At 34.5% G+C, this 20,620-nt stretch overlaps 1 protein-coding gene across 15 annotated transcripts in view; it reads right to left on the bottom strand.

Annotated features, from left to right (window-relative positions):
• The window catches only part of KHDRBS2 (KH RNA binding domain containing, signal transduction associated 2), a 581,162-nt gene that overhangs the window by 58,495 nt on the left and 502,047 nt on the right, over positions 1–20,620 (bottom strand). For all 15 annotated transcript variants that reach the window (XR_004300183.1, XR_004300185.1, XR_004300184.1 and 12 more), the window contains one exon: positions 16,103–16,185. Coding sequence is in view for 7 of the 15 variants with exons in the window: in XM_032409568.1 (XP_032265459.1) it covers positions 16,103–16,185 (83 nt within the window). In the remaining 8 variants the exon portion in view is untranslated. The remainder of the gene's footprint in view (positions 1–16,102; positions 16,186–20,620) is intronic.

Raw genomic sequence — 20,620 nt, 5'->3', positions numbered from 1 at the left:
TCCCCTCTGCTTGTGTTCCCTCTCTCGCTGTGTCTCTCTCTGTCAAATAAATAAATAAAATCTTTTTAAAAAAACCTACAAAATAATATTTTAGAAGAAGGGATAAAGGGACTTGATTAATGTACTAATATGAAAGATTATTATTTATAACTACCTATTTTTTATTTTTTAGAGAGAGAGAGCGTGTGTGAGCAGGGTGGGGAGGGGCAGAGGGGGGGAGAAGGGAGAGAGAGAGAGACTCTTAAGCAGGCTTCATACCCAGAGTGGAGCCGGACACCGGGCTCGATCTCACGACCCTGAGATCATGACCTGAGCAGAAATCAAGAGTCGGACCCTTAACTGACTGCTCCACCCAGGTGCCCTCCCCCAACTATTTTTAGCACTTAAGTAAACACTCTTAAAATTTGCTTTCTTAAGCATTTATGCTGAAACCTTGTTATGTTGTGCATTTATGCTGTAGTTCCAGAAATATTTGTCAAGGAAAGATAAATTTTCAGCCCAGCTCCCATCCTTAAATTGCAAATTGGTAGTTTCCTTCTTCTTCTTTCTTTCTTTCTTTTTTCTTTCTTTCGTCCATCCTTCCTTCCTTCCTTCCTTTCTGTCTTTTTAAAGATTTTATTTATTTATTTGAGAGAGAGAGAGTGAGCACAAGCAGGGGGTGTAGCAGGCTCCCTGCTGAGCAAGGAACCTGATGCGGGGCTCGATCCTAGGACCCTGGGATCATGACCTGAGCCAAAGGCAGCCACTTAACCAACTGAGCCACCCAGGCGCCCCATGTAGTTCTTTACTGTTATATCCATTTATATGGTGATCAAATCCTTCTGTTAAATTTCATAAAGTTCCATGAAAGTGCTACTTACAAAGCTGTAAACCTAGCATGTAGATTATGATCGCAACACACTGGTACATTTTGGTTTTTTTTTTTTTATTTTTTTTATTTATTTATTTTTTTTAAAGATTTTATTTATTTATTTGAGAGAGAGAGAATGAGACAGAGAGAGCACATGAGAGGGGGGAGGGTCAGAGGGAGAAGCAGACTCCCTGCCGAGCAGGGAGCCCGATGCGGGACTCGATCCAGGGACTCCAGGATCATGACCTGAGCCGAAGGCAGTCGCTTAACCAACTGAGCCACCCAGGCGCCCACACTGGTACATTTTGAAAAGCAACCAAATGTGTTTGAATTTTATTACTAAATTGTACAAATGACTGATGGTCTCTGAATCCACTGCCAAGATTAATACTACAGTAGACAGAAGTGAAGACTCATAATATTTACTGGGCTGCTACCAATTAGTTTCAAGAGTTTAGGAATGAAATATTCTGAATTATTATTAAAACAGGTAAATATAAAACACAATTATGATATATCCAATCATAAGGAAAAAGCATAGGAAAAAAAAACAAATGCTATAACTGCTAATTATGAGTGAATCCCCCTATGCATAGCTTAAAATTCTTAATCTCATGCTTGGAGATTAAAATAAAAAATACCAATACCATTGGAATTAATAAGAGATTTAAATATGAAAAATGTATAGCTTAAATTACTTAAGCACCATTATGTGTTCATATCTTATACATTTCATTTCCCATTTAAGAATTTTTCCATTTAGAAATTGGACTTTATTCTGAGGGCAATTGGAGAATTAAAACATACAAGCTAACCTTTCTGATACTAGAAATTAGTGTTCACATATATGATCATTTGCTTTGTTGGGAACTCACTATCATTGCACTCATTAGTAAATAAAAACTTGGTATAAAAAGAAACCGTATGAAACAAACTCAACTGCATAACTTATACATTACTAATACAGAAATAATCAAAACAAATTTTAAAGAAATGAAATTCTCTTAAAATATTTAAATATGTATATTTTAAACTAAGCTCTACGCTCAGCATGGAGCCCAACATGGGGCTTGAACTCATGACCCTGATATCAAGACCTAAGCTGAGATCAAGAGTCAGATGCTTAACCAACTAAGCCACCCGGGTGACCCTAAGATATTTTTAAACTTTGAAATATGTTGATAATTTTGTGTGTGTGTGTGCTCAAAAATATTACACGAAATACATTCCTTTTTATGTGTATGTGTTTCAACTAAAATGCAAATACCCTTTCCCTGCTCTAATATCAGCAATTTTCAGAGTTCTAACAAGGGAAAAGATCAGTGCTTTAGATACATATGTATTTTTAAAGTATCTTTGGAATTCCTTCAAGATTGCATGAATAGTTTTAAAATATTTTTGAAATTCATTCATTCATTCATTCATTCATTCACTCTGTTCAACCAATAGTGTTACACAAAAAGCACTGTGTTATAGAGTGGCCGTATTTGTGTATAAATAGAATATAAATTTGTGTCTTCCAAAATTAACTAGTAAATTAAATATATTAAACATGGATGGATGGATGGGGGGGGGAGAGAGAGAGATAATCATCTGCAGTTATCTTGGCCAATTTGTTTTAGAAGTTAAAGATATAAGTCTCTCATTCAAAGATAGCTCATTATGAGTCAGAGAAAGTCCACAGTCCATTCCCTGATCCATTTGGAGGAAAATCGGTATTTTTTTCTAAAAATGATACACAGAATATAAAAAGAAAAGTATTTGAACTTAACATTGAAAACTGTTATTTTCCATTTTCATTGAGTGTGTCATCTTGGACAAATCATTTAGTCTCTCTGAACTCCAGTTTCTTCACCTTTAATATGGAAATAATAATATTTACCTCAAGTATTAAGGAAATAACCCGTGACAGCCCCATGATAAGTGCCTAGTACATAGCAGGCACTCAGTAAATATTAATAACAGGTAATTGTCCAATCAATAACGTTATAGACATAAAGTTTCTCTCTTTCATATTCATAAAGGTTGCAATGCTGAAAGAGATTTCATCTTCTTGAAATACTCTGAAACATGAAATAACCATCATGCCCTCTTAAGTTTCAGTTGATGTATTTAATGTTCACAGGATGAAAAATAGGCTGATTATTCATGAGGGAAGTGACATATTTGTTCTGCTCATAGATTAATGATCAAGATAGATGATCTATATAAGGCATCTAGTGTAGAATTATGATCAGCTTTGCAATGATCTACTCTATAGAAATGGGTGTTTTGAGAGTGCAACCTCATGCTCCAAATGAGAGAGAAATACATTTAGATATACTTTTGCTGGTCTGGATTCAACACTGCACATACACTTCTGAAAATGGTCTCTTTTTATAGACACTCTTTAATTATTTGTTTCCAATTTGGCTTGTATTTTTTTGCTTACTTTGACCCTTTATTACATAAATGAAGGGTGAGTAATTTTATAACAAAAACATTAATCTTCTGTTTTATTGCATGGAATTATCATTAGAACATAGCAATTATTTTCTATAAATAAGACCTTCAACTGACTGATTAATTAGGCTCAGTGATACATGACATTATTAAATGAACTGTTACATGCTTTTGGTACAAGTACATAGAAGCTACTGAACCCTAGTTTGAAATGGACATAATTCCAACTGTATACACATTATCTTTTTGGCTGAGTCATAATTCATGAGTATCAGTAAGATTTCAATGCTGTAAACATCAGTATAATTTCTAATTATTTCAATACTCTAATCTAGTTGACTTTGAGGCTGAATTCATTGGTCCAAGCTGCACTATGACTATGTGTTAATGGTGATTTATATTCTTCCCCACTCAAACATAAATGGAATCTCACCTCTGTTGCATAATGTTCCAGAACCACTTTTTACTTATTAAACGATTGTTTTCATGCACCAGACTTTGGAAATTTAAACAAATAAAACAAAGTCTGGGGAAAGAATATATGAATTAATAACAGTGATTCTGTTTTGATAAATTCTTTTCTTTTTTTTTTTTTTAAAGATTTTATTTATTTATTTGAGAGAGAGAATGAGACAGAGAGAGAGAGCATGAGATGGGGGAGGGTCAGAGGGAGAAGCAGACTCCCTGCCGAGCAGGGAGCCCGATGCGGGACTCGATCCCGGGACTCCAGGATCATGATCTGAGCCGAAGGCAGTCGCTTAACCAACTGAGCCACCCAGGCGCCCGATAAATTCTTTTCTTTACGTGAGTCAACAAAGTCCCGTTCTTCCAAAAACCCTCAAAATATAACTTAAATCAGGTGATTTAAGTGTCTCTGTACACCACCACTGTGGCATGCTATGAACTGAATTGTAATTATGTATTTTCATGTTTCTCTTTTCTCTAATCCTGACTGTGAATGTTAATTCCTTAGTATGGCATACAAGTCCCTTTTCTGTCTACATTCTAATGACCTACCCAGCCTTTCCCGTATCACTCCCCCTATTACCAAACCCCACACCCCAACATAATAGAATGTCTTCCAATTCATGAATCCTTTCATGGCCCCATGCCTCTCACCATGGCATCCTTCTATTTAGATGGAACTTCCTCTACTTCTTCACCTAAGAAGGTATCCATTATCCTTTGGGATCCACTCAATGGTTGGCTTCTTATTAAAGCATTACCAGGGAAGGTGTTACCCCTTCCCACTTGCCTTCTATAAGACCTTGTTGACATCTTCATGTAGAACAGCTCTCATTGTTCCAGAATGTTCTTTAAAATCTGTCTCTTCCTCTAGCACAATGGCTCTCAGTAGCTAGTGTGCATAAGCATCACAAGGATACTGTGCCAAAAATACAGATTCCTGAGCCCCCCATTCTTCAGATTCTAAATCAGCTGGCCTCAGCAGGGGCCCCAAGATCTATAATTTCATTTGCAGTGTCTCTTAAACAGAAGTCCAGGATTATATTTTGTAAACAAAACAAAACGAAACAACAACAAAACACACACACACACACAAACCTGCGCTAATTGTGAATAAATCAACATCCAGGCTCTGCCTTATTTGCTTTGAATACGTAGGTGCAGAATAGTGACATTCAATGAATGCTTTTTGAGTAAATGAATGAGTAGTTTTAAAATACTACATAATTTCTTTGTGAATAATTTCTAAGCTGCCTGACAGTACAGCCAAGTAGATTTGTGGCTATGTTTACAACTGTTCTCACAGAATTTTAATTAGTGGTCAATGTCAATTTAAAGGTTGCTCCTGAGCTATGTCCTTGGTACTCTATTTTTCTAAAAAATTTTTTTGAAAGGTACTTGATAAAGAAATATAAGATATGCTAAGATGTATAACTACTATTTTGATTTTAAGAATTAGTATTCAAAAAACTAGTTCCAAATCAACAACAGAAGGCCTAAACAACAAGGTGAAATGTCACAGAGATAAATGTACATTTCTGAGTTTAGGTTAAAAAATCAATTGCAAACATGCAGGATGGTGTTAGAACTAGCTTGACAGAAGTTCATTTAGGAAGAAACTAGGTTTTCAGTTGAAAACAAATTCAATAAAACCCACTAATGTGACACAGCCACTTAATAAAACCACATGGTAGGGGCTCCTGGGTGGCTCAGTTGGTTAAGCATCTGTCTTCGGCTCAGGTCATGATCCCATGGTCCTGGGATCGAGTCCCACATCAGGCAGGGAGCCTACTTCTCCCTCTCCTCCCCACTCGTGCTCTCTCCATCTCTGTCTCTCTCTCAAATAAATAAATAAAATCTTAAAAAAAAAAAAAAAAGGAAACCACATGGCAGGATGATGTTGAAGTACCATAAAGTAGGAAGCATTATTACACAGGATATAATAATGCTGTATCTTTGCACCCGTCAACTCTCATCTGATATAATGTACCTCAAGATCATTGTGCCACACTTCAGAATGGACACTTGGACAACTGGAGTGGTTTTATGAGAGAACAACTAGGGTATTTAGTGAAATGGGAGTCATGATGAACCAAGAACAGTTGAGGAAAACCGTATCTATGTGGCCACTGATCCTGGACACTGGCTTGTTAGTGGTACAATAATGTTGCTTAACAAACAATCACAAAATATTATTATCATACAACATGAGACAATTCTTTAAGTCACGTGTTTTTGTTCGGCTAGAGGTTTGCTAATCTAGGCTAGGATCACTGGGCGCTCTGTTCCAAGCTTGGATGGAATTGGGATTGGCCTTGAGGTTTGGACTGCCCATGTGTTCACTACGGAACTCTGACTAAGGGCACAATAGCTACCTAGTGAAGCTCTTCTCATGGCAACAGCAAGAGAGCAAATGGGAAACGCGTAGTCCTCTTAATGTATAGGCTTAAGATGTGACATTATTCTATTAGTCAAAGCAGGATATGGGATAGTGAGGAGTCAGGAAAACAATCTACATGTTTTGTAAGAGATACTGAACAATCACACACGGGGGCGGAGGATGAAGAATTGTAGCCGAGAATGCACTCTATCACATTCTGCATATTGATAGAGGGACATTATCTTCATAAAGAAAAGCTGATAGGTGGAACAAAACTAGATTTATTATGTGTAGCTTCACAAGCTGATTACTGATCAATGTATATAAATGGAGAAGATATTACTTCAGTTTAAGAGTTTCCTAATAAGCTGAGGTGTTAAAAAACAAAATAAAGTGTTTGGGAAGCAATATGGTATTAGTACAAAGTGCCCAGTCTTTGGAATTGGACAGTTCAAACCTTGTCTAGTCCTGGGCAAAGTAAACATTTTAAACCTAGTTCCTTTATTTGTAATATGAGGATAAAACTGTTTACCTCATATGATCATGTTATAAAGTACCTAATATAGGCCTCTGCATATAGCAGCTGCTCTGTATTATGGTTATTATTTTTATTAGAAACTTACTTCCTTTAGAAATGGTCAAGTGTTCCCTGACTAGCCCTTCAGACTCTTCTCTTGCTTCTTTCACACATCTTCTATAATTCAGTCTTACTGAATATTATATAATACAAATCCACAATTATTTATACTTGAATTCTAAATTCAACAACTCTGAAACCAAAAATTTTTTTTCTTAAATTGGGTGTCTGAAATCATTAGGCAACAAAATTCTTACCTAAAATGTTAAACTCTTTATAGCTATTTATGTCCTGCCTACTATAGTTACTCATTTATTTCAATGCAATCATATTAATATATATTCTTGGCCCAGATGCAGTAATAATATATGCATTGTACTGCCCTTATAAAATATAAACAATTCTGAATATGAAACATCTGGTCCACAGTATTGTTACTTATAGAATTGTGATCCTGTACTTAAATATATCATAGAGTTCACTATTCTCCTCCTAGCGCCTAGAAAATAGCAGGCCCTTAATAAATAATAAACTTAATGAAACAGTAAAATAGGATTTTGAGATTATTGTAACGGGAAATCTAATTACGGAGAATTACTGATATCTGTATCTCATTTTGGCTCTATTCCATATGCATCTGAGATCAATTCTGTTCCCTTTTCTGAGGTACCCCCAGGAGCTAAAGTGTCTTTTTTTTGCCTACTCTACAATTTAAAGATCACAAAGTCCATATTTTCCATCTTGACCACAGGTGTTTCAAGAAAAATACCTCCCTTCTCTCATTACCAGGGTTCAGCTGCAAAAAAGTAAGACCTGGAGGTTTTTTGGGTTTTTTTGTTTTGTTTTATTTTTAAGTGCAAATTGATTCAGAAACCAAAGAAAGCAATGGAAGTGCAGACAAATCATTCAGAAAAAGGATGGACTAGCAACTAATAGAGAACTTGCTGAGCTCAAATGAGCAAATCAGGCTGATGCAAAAAAAAAGGATGATCATAATTTTCACCAAAGCCGAATTCGGCTTTACCAACTTCTAGATACAATGACAACCTCAAACTCTATCCAAAAATCATTCTTTTCTTACATAGGAGTGCTATATCCAGGCCTTCCTGTTCCTTTCCTATCATTTCAGATAACTTCCCTACCACTCCTAAGTATCTTATAATTTGATTCACCTGAAGGACATGCAGTTCTTTAGTAATGAATTATATTCTCATTTCTTTGTCTTTGTACATAGCTTTGCCTGGCTAAATTTTATTTACCCAGTTAAATCACAGCAGGGCATCAGCTCTTTTTAAGAAAGCTTCTGTACTTTCTCATAACCCTCTACTTGATGGCCTCCTATGTTCTCTCATAACCTCTGGCACAGCCTTCTAGCACAGTGCTCATCACATGTTACATGTTTATTTGCATGTCCATCTTCTTCTCTAATTGTCTCCAAACAGTCCATACCTGGATTTCAGGACATCCTTCACAATCCATAGAGTGCCCTCAAATAGCCATTTGGAAGGACTCCTTAATTCCATGTCCTTGGAAGCATTTTCTGGATACTGACTTCTTCTCTATCTTGCTTATATATAGAACAGAATTTAGAAAATAGTGACTATGGCTACCTACAGATATATTTGGTTTAATCTCTAGAGTGTTTAACTTTCAAAAATTAGTTGCCAATGTCTAAAAATCAGAGTATTGCACTGAAAAACTGATGTGGCAAGTTATATTTTCCAAAAACATCCACAATACAATTTTCCATCCTTGAACCATGCCAGTTCCCCAATGAGGGGTGAGGTCTAAGACCCTTTGTCTTGAATCTGGCTGGACTTGTAACTTACTTATAACTAACAGACTGAGGCTAAGTTGTGAAAGGCAATGCAGCTTCTGTTTTGTTCTTTGGGAAACTCATATCTGGTGCTCTCAGCTGCCGTGCTGTGACGAAGCCCAAGCAACATGGAGTACTACATGAGCATCCCAAGCAGCAGCCCCAGTTTAGGTATCAGCTGACATCCAGCATCCACTGCCAGGTAGGTGAGAGAAGAATCTCCAGATGATTCCACACCCCAGCCATTGAGTTATCCTTACCTTTTGAGCCTTCTTGCTAAGCCTCCAGACATAGAGGAGAAGAAGCCAACCACCCCTACTATGCTTTGTTAGAATTCCTGATACACAAAATCCTCAAGTATAAGAGAGCATAATAAAATTTTTTTTAAAGATTTTGTTTTTATTTATTTGACAGAGGGAGAGACAGTGAGGGAACACAAGCAGGGGGAGTGGGAGAGGGAGAAGCAGGCCTCCTGCCAAGCAGGGAGCCCAGTGAGGGGCTCAATCCCAGGACCCTGGGACCATGACCTAAGCCAAAGGCAGATGCTTAACGACTGAGTCACCCACGTGCCCCAAAGATGGTTATTTTATACCACTTGTTTTTGAGATGGTTTGTCATGCAGCAATAATAACCAGAAAACAGGTTTTCTTCAGGGAAAAAAGAAGATCTAGCTCCCCTGGGCCCTTTACTCTACATGAACTATATGGCCACAGTATCCTAAACTTGAAGTTGCTTTCAACAGAGCAAACGTTTTCCAGTTTGCTGCAGTGTCTACCACTCCTTGTTGTTACACCTTGACAATTATATACACTCGTGAACATTTATGACCCCTAAATATGTTGATAACTATCTGTTATGTATGTTTTTTCTTTTGGTGGAGCTAAGTATCTTTAACGACCATTGAAGCCAGAATTTCACCTTAGACTCTTTAAGTGGCCTTAATATTAGGCTTTTTGCAACACATCAGGTTCTTCAAGAGTCTAAGACGATCTAACAGTTCCCATTTCTGAAGCTCTGATTGCATATGGTTTGCCCAGTACTTTCCTGTTTCCTTTTGAGGGGTGTCTCCAGTTCTAAAGTAATCTGCTGAGAGGAAATGACTGACTACTGACATATCCTGATCTCAGTAAATGATTATACAGGTTTCAGTTACTCACTGGGACACTTCCTTAAGTTTTCTTGAGAGAAATGACTAGGGAAAATGGTTTTCTAGCTTTTCTTATTGAAGTCTTAAAAAAGGCATTTTATTGCATATTTTTAAATATGAATTGACCACTTGGGCAAGTAGTTTAGTTATCAAAATTAACCCTCAGTAATAAAAAATCAACAAATACAATAAATATATAATGAATAATTTGAGAAAACACATTGTTCCTTTCCTAAAATCAACAGCAAGTATCCTGATGCCTAAAATAAGTATTCCAGATAAGGACAAAAAAAAAAAAGTGTGTATCAAGAGCTGGAATCTCTCTTTGTTGAAGTAAATCCAGACAATACCCAATCCACTGTTCATGTATGCAGAGGTCTGTTGATGGCATGAAAAATACAACTCACTTGTAGAATAACTGTGGGAAAAGATCTCAAATCCAATAACCTTCTGTAAATTCAATCTCATCATTGACTATAGTTTGAAACATAATAGAATTGAATTACAAAATGAGAGTGAGTCATTTTATACTGAATAGTACCACTTAAATGAATAGGACAAGCTGTTATATACTTAATATGATAACTTTTATTAAATTACTGGATAACTGCAATGACTTACATTTAAGTTTTCATTAGAAGGGTTTCTGTAGACTCTTAGTATCAAACACAAGGGCTTGCATTACATTTATAGCCTAAAAACAATAGTTAATAGGTAAATTGCATTTTTTTTTCTTACTTGAATTTGTCCTTTGGTCAGAACCTTTCACAAAGCATGCAAATAACTTACTACATTCTTATTATATTAAATGCATATTCTCTGTGGCTTGTTCAGATAACAGAAATCTGTTAACTCAATGAATTGACTTAGATTTTCAGATACTATTTATTAGTCTTTATGTCTAAGGCCTCCGGAGTTAGCTGATAGGATTTTGAATCCAACATTTACTACTTGAATGAACTTGGGAAAATCACTTGACATTTTTAAGCTTTGGTTTTTTTCCCGCCTCAGATGTTACTGCAAGTATTGAATGAGTCTTTTTTAGTTGATAGATGTTTTCTCATTAATAAAATACAAATCCATTTAAAGGCATTACTGTTTCCATGACAATTCAGTAAATTCATTATTTATATCTTCAAGCAACTGACACTAATATATACAATTACTAGTTGTTGGGGGTCTGATACAATTTTTGGATGTTGTGCTGCCTCTCTTCCATTTGCCTTCCCACTTCCACTCTTCCCTCCAGCCTGCTCTGGGGATGACTAACAGCGGTGCCATCTACTAGGTTTCTTTTTCTCTGCCTCTTAATGGGTTCAGCCAATGGGAGCAAATGTGGGAAACTGGAAGGAGGGAGGAGAGTGAGGTCAGGGCATTAACTCCTTGAGCTCTCTCTTTGCAGAATGGCCATGGCTCCCATTCTGAATCAAAAGCCTCAGCTCCTATCAGGAGGCCTCTCCAAACCACTTTCTCTGTCTCCTTTCAATCCTAATTTTGGTGACAAACGCCTTGCCCCAGGGATCCTAGTGCCAGGGCATTGCACTGTCCCTTGTGGTTTCCCTGCACTCTGCCACTGAAGAGAGTTCCCGTATTAAATTCTACTCAAATTATCCTAATTTAAGAGTGGCATTTTTTTCCTATTGCGTAGACCCTGACTGTACAGATATTCAAAAAGTGATCAACGTTGGGAACTTATATATCAGAAAGAGATGTATATTCGCTCTCCTAGCTCATTCCTTTGTAATTTACAGAAAAGAAGATTCTTTTCCTAGCGAATTCCTCACCTGATTCATGATTTAAGGAAAGCAAAGTCTTCCATTTTTATATTTTGCCTATTATACCAATCTGCAGTTAAAATATTACACTGAAAAATTATAGTTTCTTAACATTTCACATCCAAATTAAATTGTCATTAGAATCAATGATCAAAATTGGTCTTTTGATTTTCATTTGCAGTATTACTGTTTCAATCTAGGTATATGTCAGTAACTTTTTTTCTACATCTATGGCTTTAGTTTGGTATAGGTTCTTGCTGAAAATTTGGGCATGGGGAAAAGTCAATTCGTTGGTAAAACGATGTGACGTATATAAATATGTAAAATATGTTTTCTTATTGAAGTCTTATAAAAGGTATTTTTTGCATGTTTTTAAATACGAATTGACTACTTAGACAAGTAGTTTAGTTATCAAAATTAACCCTAATAAAAAAACCAACAAATACATATGTAAAACGTATGTGAATTTATATAATTTCAGAAGATTGATCTCTGAAAATGTTAATGTCTTTGAGGAGTACATAAAAAATGGGGTATCAGAACATGGACAGAATTTAATATTTAGTCCAATTAAAGTTGTTAATCATAGGATGTAACTTGTCTTAAGCCAAAGACTTCAAATAATTGAGTTCCCCTGGAAACTGTAATACTAGTCCTGCAATTTAAAGCTTGCATAATAAGCTCATCAATCCATTTTTTTAAACTTTTTATCCTCATTGACACAGAGCAAGAGAAAAAGATGGTCTAAGACCCCTCATATCATCATCATCTTTACCAGTCCTTAATAATGTCATTATGTTGAGCTGCCTCCTAAGGAATCTTTAGAGAAGTCTCTCTTCTGATCCATTTGAAAATTTCCAGAACTAACGACACCTTACAAGACAACTGGGGATTAATTAAAGTTGTTACAGCTTCTGAACTCCAGGTGAACCTTTTTAGGGTTGTTACCTTGTGAACTTCCCTTAGACTCTTTATTGAAGATGATATAATTATTCCATTTAGGTACCTGCCAGATTCTACTTTATAATTTCCACAAATTCTGTCTTCACCTGTGCTGACTAACTAGTCATTTAAAACCATTTTCTCTAAAGATTTTTATTTTTTATATCAGTTCTGCTAAGTCACACATAATTTAGTGTTGTACCTTCAGCTTCTAAATTGGAATTTCTTCTGATTTTGACCATGACAGTGCCAAAATATTATTCATATTTTTTGTAAATGATGGAGATGTTTTATGCTCATATATTTCTCTTTATTCCACTTTAGAAACTTTCTCCCATTTTCCTTCATAAATCCAAATCATACTTTTAAAAACCCAATTAAAGAGCCACCACTCGGGAAAAAAAAAAAAACAGTTCTAGACTGATTCTTATAAAAAATGAACTCCTCTCACTTCTACCTTCTAATACTTGGTTACTCTATAGTTGTTTCACTTATATTTATTTAAATATATAACAGCTTGCAAATGACTCCTCAAACAAATTGTTAGGGGCAAATACTAAAATATATTTTAAAAAATTTTAATCTAAAACTAATGATGTAATGTATGGTGATTAGCATAACAATAAAAAATTTAAAAAAATTTTTTAAAATAAGTATTGTCACTGTATGGTGAGTATACTCTCTGACATGTATAATCATTTAATAAGTGCTTATTTAACTAAACTGCTAATATCACCTTCTGCTGGCATAGTTGAATCAATAGAAATAATCTAAATATAGGAATTTAATACATATGTCATGACTTTTCTCAGTATTTATCTACTTCTATTACAAGTTGGTACTATATTTAAAAATTCTTCCTCACAGTTTTCTGAAATAATATTAATTTCATTCATTCATTAATGCATTCATTTATCTTTTGTTCATTTATTCAACAAATCTTTACTGAGAACCTCTGGTGTGCCAGAAACTCTTGAGTATTGAGGCCATGTTTTGACCAAAATAGATATTTTATAATTATTGCAATAGAGAATATTAATATCATTTTTTGAGAACATTAGTATCATTTTAATTAATTTCATGACCTGATTTCTTTATTCTGGTTTAGCACTAAGATATCTCAGAAACACGTAAATATTTTGTCAATAAATATAATAAATAGAATTCTGCATATTGTATTCTCCTTGAGGGAAGAGATGCTCTTATTTTATATCTTATTTTATATGTACACATTAAGTCTGACATTCATGTATTCAACAATCATCTATTCAATACATACCCTATAAAAGACTCAACACTAGATACTGTGAGGGACATGAGGGTATCAGACAAGGATTCTAGGAAAGTAGTAAGAGTGATAAGTAACATGTACACAACTGATCCCACTGTAGGACAGAGAGAGAAAGAGCCGTAGAGAAATAAAGATATGGTGCTATTGAAATTAGAGCAAAAACAGGTTATTCTCAAATAAAGGATTATGGAAAAACTTTTTGGAAGAGTTGGCTTTGAGCTGGGCCTAGGAGAATGGGATGAATTTAGCCATAGAAAATAGACTAGATAGGAAAGGAAAAAGAGAAGGTAGCAGAAGAGCATAGAAAGTATCTTTTTAGATATAAATTATACTTCATTAAAACAAGACAATTTTTTCTGAAATTATTCTATTACTTTTTATGCATAATTATGTTCAATTATTCTAATATTCACTTTGGAAATATTCAAAAATAAATTATCCTAATCTCCCATTTTTTCTTCTTCCTTGTCTCTTAGGGTTAGCTAAGCCCATTTAAGTCTTACCAGAAGAAAGATGCAAAAAGTCCCTCACTTTCAGAAAACTATTCCAAAATCTCTATCAGCTGAATGTAGCTCTCTATAAAGCTAAATCAAGAAATTGTTTTACTCTATTCTAGTTGTGTTTTTAGTGTGTGGTAATCTTTTTTTTTCTACCAAATAGTTTCTGAAACAAGCTAAAGTACTTTATTTTCACCATTTTTATGCACTAATGTATAATGATGAACTTACAATTTGAAAATATTAGCAGATACTTTAAATATGTAGCCAATTTGCCTACAATAATCAGTGTCTGTGATGATGCAAAACTTTCCCCCATCCTAAATAATTGTGCTATTTCAATATGTAACTGGGACTATTAAGATATCACCCACAGTATAAACTGTTAGCTCATGATGGCTTTTCTATTTAACATAGTACAAATTAACCAGTTACTCAAAGTTGAAGATGGTCATTTTCCTAATGATATGTTATGCTTAGCTTTGGAGGTATCAGTTCACACTCATCTTTTTCCTAATTGCCTACAATATTCTCTCTAAGTAGAATTGCCCTTCACTCCTTTCACTAGGCTGTACTTCTGGCCATGCAAAATGCACACTTAGGCATTACATGCAAATTTCCTCCACTCTATAATGACCTTAAAGTTGTTTCTTTCTTTGTCACCTCCCCTCCTCCAGATATTACTTAATGATGCATCTAGATCTCTTTGGGTCCCAATAAAGTTGGTCGATAAATGGTCAATGCAGTAATGATTTTGTGACAATTAGTTCTGTTGGTTTCTGTCAATCACATATAGGAGAGAATCATTTAACTATCATATGGACTCCTCCTACTTTCCCATGAAAATTGTAACTTTTTGTTTTCAGAAAAAATACTTGGGAGATAGATTTTTCAAAAATGCAGTTGTTTAATGATAATTTTATTCATAATTGCAAAAAAAAAAAATCTATTTGTGCTTCAACTGATGAATGAAGTAACTATGGTACATCCTTACAATGAAACATTACATAGTAATAAAAAGGAAGAAAACATTGATACACATAACAACATGAATGAATAAATATCAAATACATCATTATATGTAAAGAAGCCAGACAGAAACGGCGACATATCGTATCGTTTCTACTTATATGACATTCTAAAAAAGTCAAAATTGTAATGGCAAAAAACTGGTTGTGGTTTCCAAGGCCTGGGAGGGAGAAAAGTTGTCTATATAGGGCCATAAGGAAACATTTCAGGTTGGCTAAATTGCCCTAAAACTTAATTTTGATGGTGGTCGCATGATAGTTTGCATTTGTCAAACTCATAAAAACTCTGTACCCTAAATGGGCAAAATTTACTCTATGTAAACACTACTTCAAAAAATTTGACTTTAAAAAAGTAAAAATTCATTGATATCTCAAAATGTGATCAATCTGAAAAGATACAGTCAACAATCATTTAGAGAGCCATCAAGAAAGGAAAGGAATTATTCATTCCATAGGATGTTTTACAAATTTTCCTTTTCAGAAGGAGCACCAATAACATTCATATATCTTTTGTTTTACAAATAAAAATTAAATTTTAGGGGAAAAAGCTTCATTGAACAAGTGCCTTGTTTTTCATTGTTGTGTTAATTATGAATTTACTAAAATAATCTCCAAAAGTAACAGTATTTTGTTAAATACAAGCTTACTTAATGAGTTTATTAGTTATGATAATCATCTAGTCTTAAAATAACACACTGCTACCATTAACAATTGCAAGATTATTATCTTTTACCTCTCAGTCTAGTAAACAACTTAATAATTCAGAAAGACAATGGAGAAAAACCACTGCTAGAAACTCTCACATAATAGAACTGGAACTCAGATACAAAAGACAAAATAGCAGGATTAGAAATAATCCTGAGAAGGATGCTTTAGACAGCAAATGCCTTACCTTTGCGTTTGAGTGGCATAGCTGTTATCATAAGTCTCATAGGTCTGGTCATCATATTCACCCCCGTAGCCATCATCATACCCCTGAGGCAGAAAATGGTAGAAAGACCTATTAGTAATCAACTTGATTAACTTAGATCTGGTTTGGCTTAATGAGATTTTATGTGATGTGACCTTAATTTAGTTTTTACGTTGGTTAGTTACTCTGCATCAGATTTTACTAGACTAATAATTTCTTCATAACCTTGACTAATATTTCATGGACCAGATATTAATATTTAATAATTAAGCTTCAGCATATCATTAAAGTAGCAATACCTACTCTACAATTTATCTAGAATTTTGATCAATACTAATGAAAACTATATAAGAAGGTAAAAATAAATTTTCTTTTGAAAATATTATGGTTAGATAGTGGGCTAACATCATGGTGGTGTTCACATATTGGTTACAGCCCCACTGGGTTTTTTTTTTTTCTTCCCCTGATAATAATCATAATTATGTTTGAAACTATAAAATTCAGGATCCTTAAATTGTGGTCAACTTTCAGTAAAAAAGATATAGTCATCATTGCAAAACAAACAAAAAAGAAAGAAAGAAAAAAAGAAAAAGGGAAAGAAGAAAAGGAGGGAAGGAAGGGAAAATGAGAGGGGATGGAAAGAAGGGCTGGAGGGAAGGATTGGGGGAGGATAGGAGGCAGGAAAGAAGGAAGAGAAAAAAAGACAGAAACCACATAAAGAGCCTTTATTTTGTTGTGCATTCTACAGTTTTTAAATCTCATAAATAAAATGATGTTGGTGGTGAGTTTGATTACCTAACTAAATTAATGCTACCAACGCTAATGCAGATTTGTCATTGCAGACTGTGAAAGCAAGCTAGCAGTTGTACAATCCAGTTATCAATCATTGTGTGAGAGATTTACCTTTATTTCCCTTTGTGGTAACTGACTGTACTCTAAACCCTAGCCAACCACCTCAACTACTCCCTACTTCTGAAAAAACCTTTAGTTTTTCTGCCTCTGGGCCTTTGCTGGTGTGTCTCTTTCCTGGAATGCACTTCCATCCCAACCCACCAATTCATAACTTCGTTTCAGTCTGGAGGCTTATAAATCTCTCTATTGTGTTCAGAAATTTAAACAAAAAATATGTAGATATGAAAGTTTCCACATCAGTCTTGACTAAGATCTTTGAGCCCATTTAATCTGAAAACTAGTATTTTTCATCAACCTAAGAACGTTTTTAAAATATTATGTATGACTTCTCCATCTGGTTTACCATTTATATAATGCTATTATTTATATATGAAGTTTACTGAGTCTGACTTTAATTTCTTCTATTCTTCCACTTATGGTTCATCATATTTTTGCTCTGCACTATGGGATCGTTTCTCCATTTGATCTTTGACTATTCTAATTCAATTCCTATTAAGTTAAAAAATTAAATATTCTAAAGTTAATTTTAACATATAAGATTATTTTAAAATAGTACTAAAGGATTCATGCACAAAAAACAGCACTTCCTTTCCTTGTCTCTCTCTAACCTTCAGTTCCCTTTAAGCCTTTTCATCTATTATTCTAGTATTAATTTTTATGTTATTAAGTAATATGGTTAAATTAATGTTGCTGATTTATGAACTTTAATTATTTTCTATTGACTAGCCATTCAGGTTATTAAGGATTTAGTTTTGTTATAGACTTTTCCCTGCATTTTTCCCTACACTTTAATATAGTTTCATCATTACTTTTTTAAGTAGTCAGTATCTACACTATAATTCAATAATAAATATTATTTACTAAGGATCCAAATAGATTAATACAATTCTTTTTTTATTCTCATATAGTTTTTGTTTCTCCTAAAGTTAATAATTGCTCATTCATTTTATTATTTTCTTGGTTGCCTATATATTTTGAATTATTTGTAATTATCCCCCTGTGTTGGGCTCCATGCTGGGCGTGGAGCCTACTTAGGATTCTCTCTCTCTCTACCCCTCCCCATCCCCCCTCCACTCGTGCGCTCTCTCTCAAAAAAGTATAGTTAACATATAATGTAATATTAATTTCAGCTGTACAATAGAGTGAATCAACATTTCCATACAACACCCAGTTGCAAGTACACTCCTTAATCCCCATCACCTGTTTTACCCATCCCCCCCACACACCTGCTGCTCTGGTAGCTATCACTTTGTTCTCTATAGTTAACACTATGTTTCTTGGTTTGCCTCCCTCCCTTTTTTTTCCCCTTTGCTTATTTGTTTTGTTTCTTAAATTCCATATGAGTGAAATCATATGGTATTTTTCTTTCTCTGACTTACTTCATTTAGCATAATACTTTCTAGCTCCATCCATGTCATTGCAAATGTCAGGATTTCATTCATTTTTATGGCTGAGTATATTCATATATATATATATATATATATATACACACACACACACACACATACATATATGTATATATACATATACACATACACACACCACCTCTTTATCTATTCATCAGTCAATGGGTACTTGGCTGTTTCCACAATTTGGCTATTGTAGATAATGCTGCTATAAACATTGGGATGTATGTATCCCTTTGATTTAGTATTTTTGTATCCTTTGTGTAAATACCTAGTAGTGCCATAGATGGATTATATAGTGTAGTTCTATTTTTAACTGTTTGAGGAACCTCCATACTGTTTTCCAGAGTGGCTGCACCGGTTTGCATTCCCACCAACAGTGCAAGAGGGTTCCCCTTTCTCCACATCCTCACCAACACCTGTTGTTTCCTGTGTTGTTAATTTTAGCCATTCTGACAGGCATAAGGTGATATCTCATTGTGGTTTTGATTTGTATTTCCCTGATGATGAGTGATGTTGAGCATTTTTTTATGTGTCTGTTAGCCATCTGGATGTCTTCTTTGGAAAAATGTCTATTCATGTCTTCTGCCCATTTTTAAACTGGATTATTTGGTTTTTAGGTGTTGAGTTTTATAAATTCCTTATATATTTTGGATATTAACCCTTTATTGAATATGAAATTTGCAAATATCTTCTCCCATTCTGTAGGTTGCCTTTTAGTTTTGTTAAGTGTTTCCTTCACATTGTAAAAGCTTTTTATTTTGATGTAGTCCCAATAGATTATTTTTGCTTTTGTTGCTATGGCCAGTGTCAAAGAGGTTACTGCCGTGTTCTCCTCTAGGATTTTAACTAAATTTCCTAATGTCTAACATTTAGGTCTTTCATCCATTTTGAATTTATGTTTGGGTATGGTGTAAGAAAGTGGTCCAGTTTCATTCTTCTGCATGTGGCTGTCCAGTTTTCCCAACACCATGTGTTGAAGAGACTGTCTTTTCCCCATTGGATATTCTTTTCCTGCTTTGTCAAAGATTAATTGACCATATGCTTGTGGGTTAATTTCTGGGTTTTTTATTCTGTTGTCTTGATCTATGTGTCTGTGTCTATTTTTGTGCCAGTGCCATACTGTTTTGATCACTACAGCCTTGTAGTATAACTTCAAGTCCAGAACTGTGATGCCTCCAGCCTTGCTTTTCTTTTTCAAGATTGCTTTGGCTATTTGTGGTCTTTTATGGTTCCATAAAATTTTAGGATTGTTTGTTCTAGCACTGTGAAAAATGCTATAAAGTCGCAGGATAGAAGATCAATGTACAGAAATCTATTGCATTTCTATATACCAATAATGAAGCAGCAGAAAGAGAAATTAAGGAATCGATCCCATTTACAATTACACCAAAAACAATAAGATACCTATGAATAAACCTAACGAAAGAGGTGAAAGACCTGTATTCTGAAAACTATAAAACACTGATGAAAGAAATTGAAGATGACATAAAGAAATGGAAAGACATTCCATGCTTATGGATTGCAAGAACAAATAATGTTAAAATGTCTATAATTACCCAAAGCAATCTCCAGGCTTTTATTGCTTTCCATAACTCTGCCTTTTTGAGTAGTCTAGACCAACTGTTTTGTAGACTGTCCCATATTCTGAATTTGTTTGATTATTCTCATAATTACATTTTGCTTCAATATTTTTGAAAGGATACTGCATCTGTGATATTGTGCTGAACATTTATCTGATTGCAACTTTTTAAATTCTAATCCCACACTGGATTGATTAACTGAGTGTAGAAGATTAGGATGAAAAATGATTTTCAATCAGAACTTTTGAGAGCTTTTAGTCAGTGTTTTCATCACTACATATTGGTGCTGAGAATTCCTGCTACTTGTATGTGACCTAGTTTTATTTTATTTCATTTCACTTTTTTTCTTTCCTTTCAGGATGCTTTTACAAACTTTACATCTGGTGTTCTGAAATTTTATAATGCTGTGCCTTTGTGTGTGGTGTCTCTTTTCATTCAGTACGTTGGGTAGTCAGGGAGCTTGTGTTCTCCAGTTCTGGCAAATATCATTGTACTTTTCTTCTCTCTTTCTAATACTCTTACTAGTGAGATATTGGATCTTCTGCATTGCTGCATAATTTTATCTTTGTGTCTAATGTGATATCTCTTATGCTTTTTGT

This window comes from Phoca vitulina, unplaced genomic scaffold (genome assembly GCF_004348235.1).
Source record: "Phoca vitulina isolate PV1807 unplaced genomic scaffold, GSC_HSeal_1.0 scaffold11, whole genome shotgun sequence".
In the NCBI taxonomy this organism is placed as follows: domain Eukaryota; kingdom Metazoa; phylum Chordata; class Mammalia; order Carnivora; family Phocidae; genus Phoca; species Phoca vitulina.
Note: the sequence above shows the minus strand (reverse complement) of the source record. Positions and strands in the feature narration are given on the sequence as shown.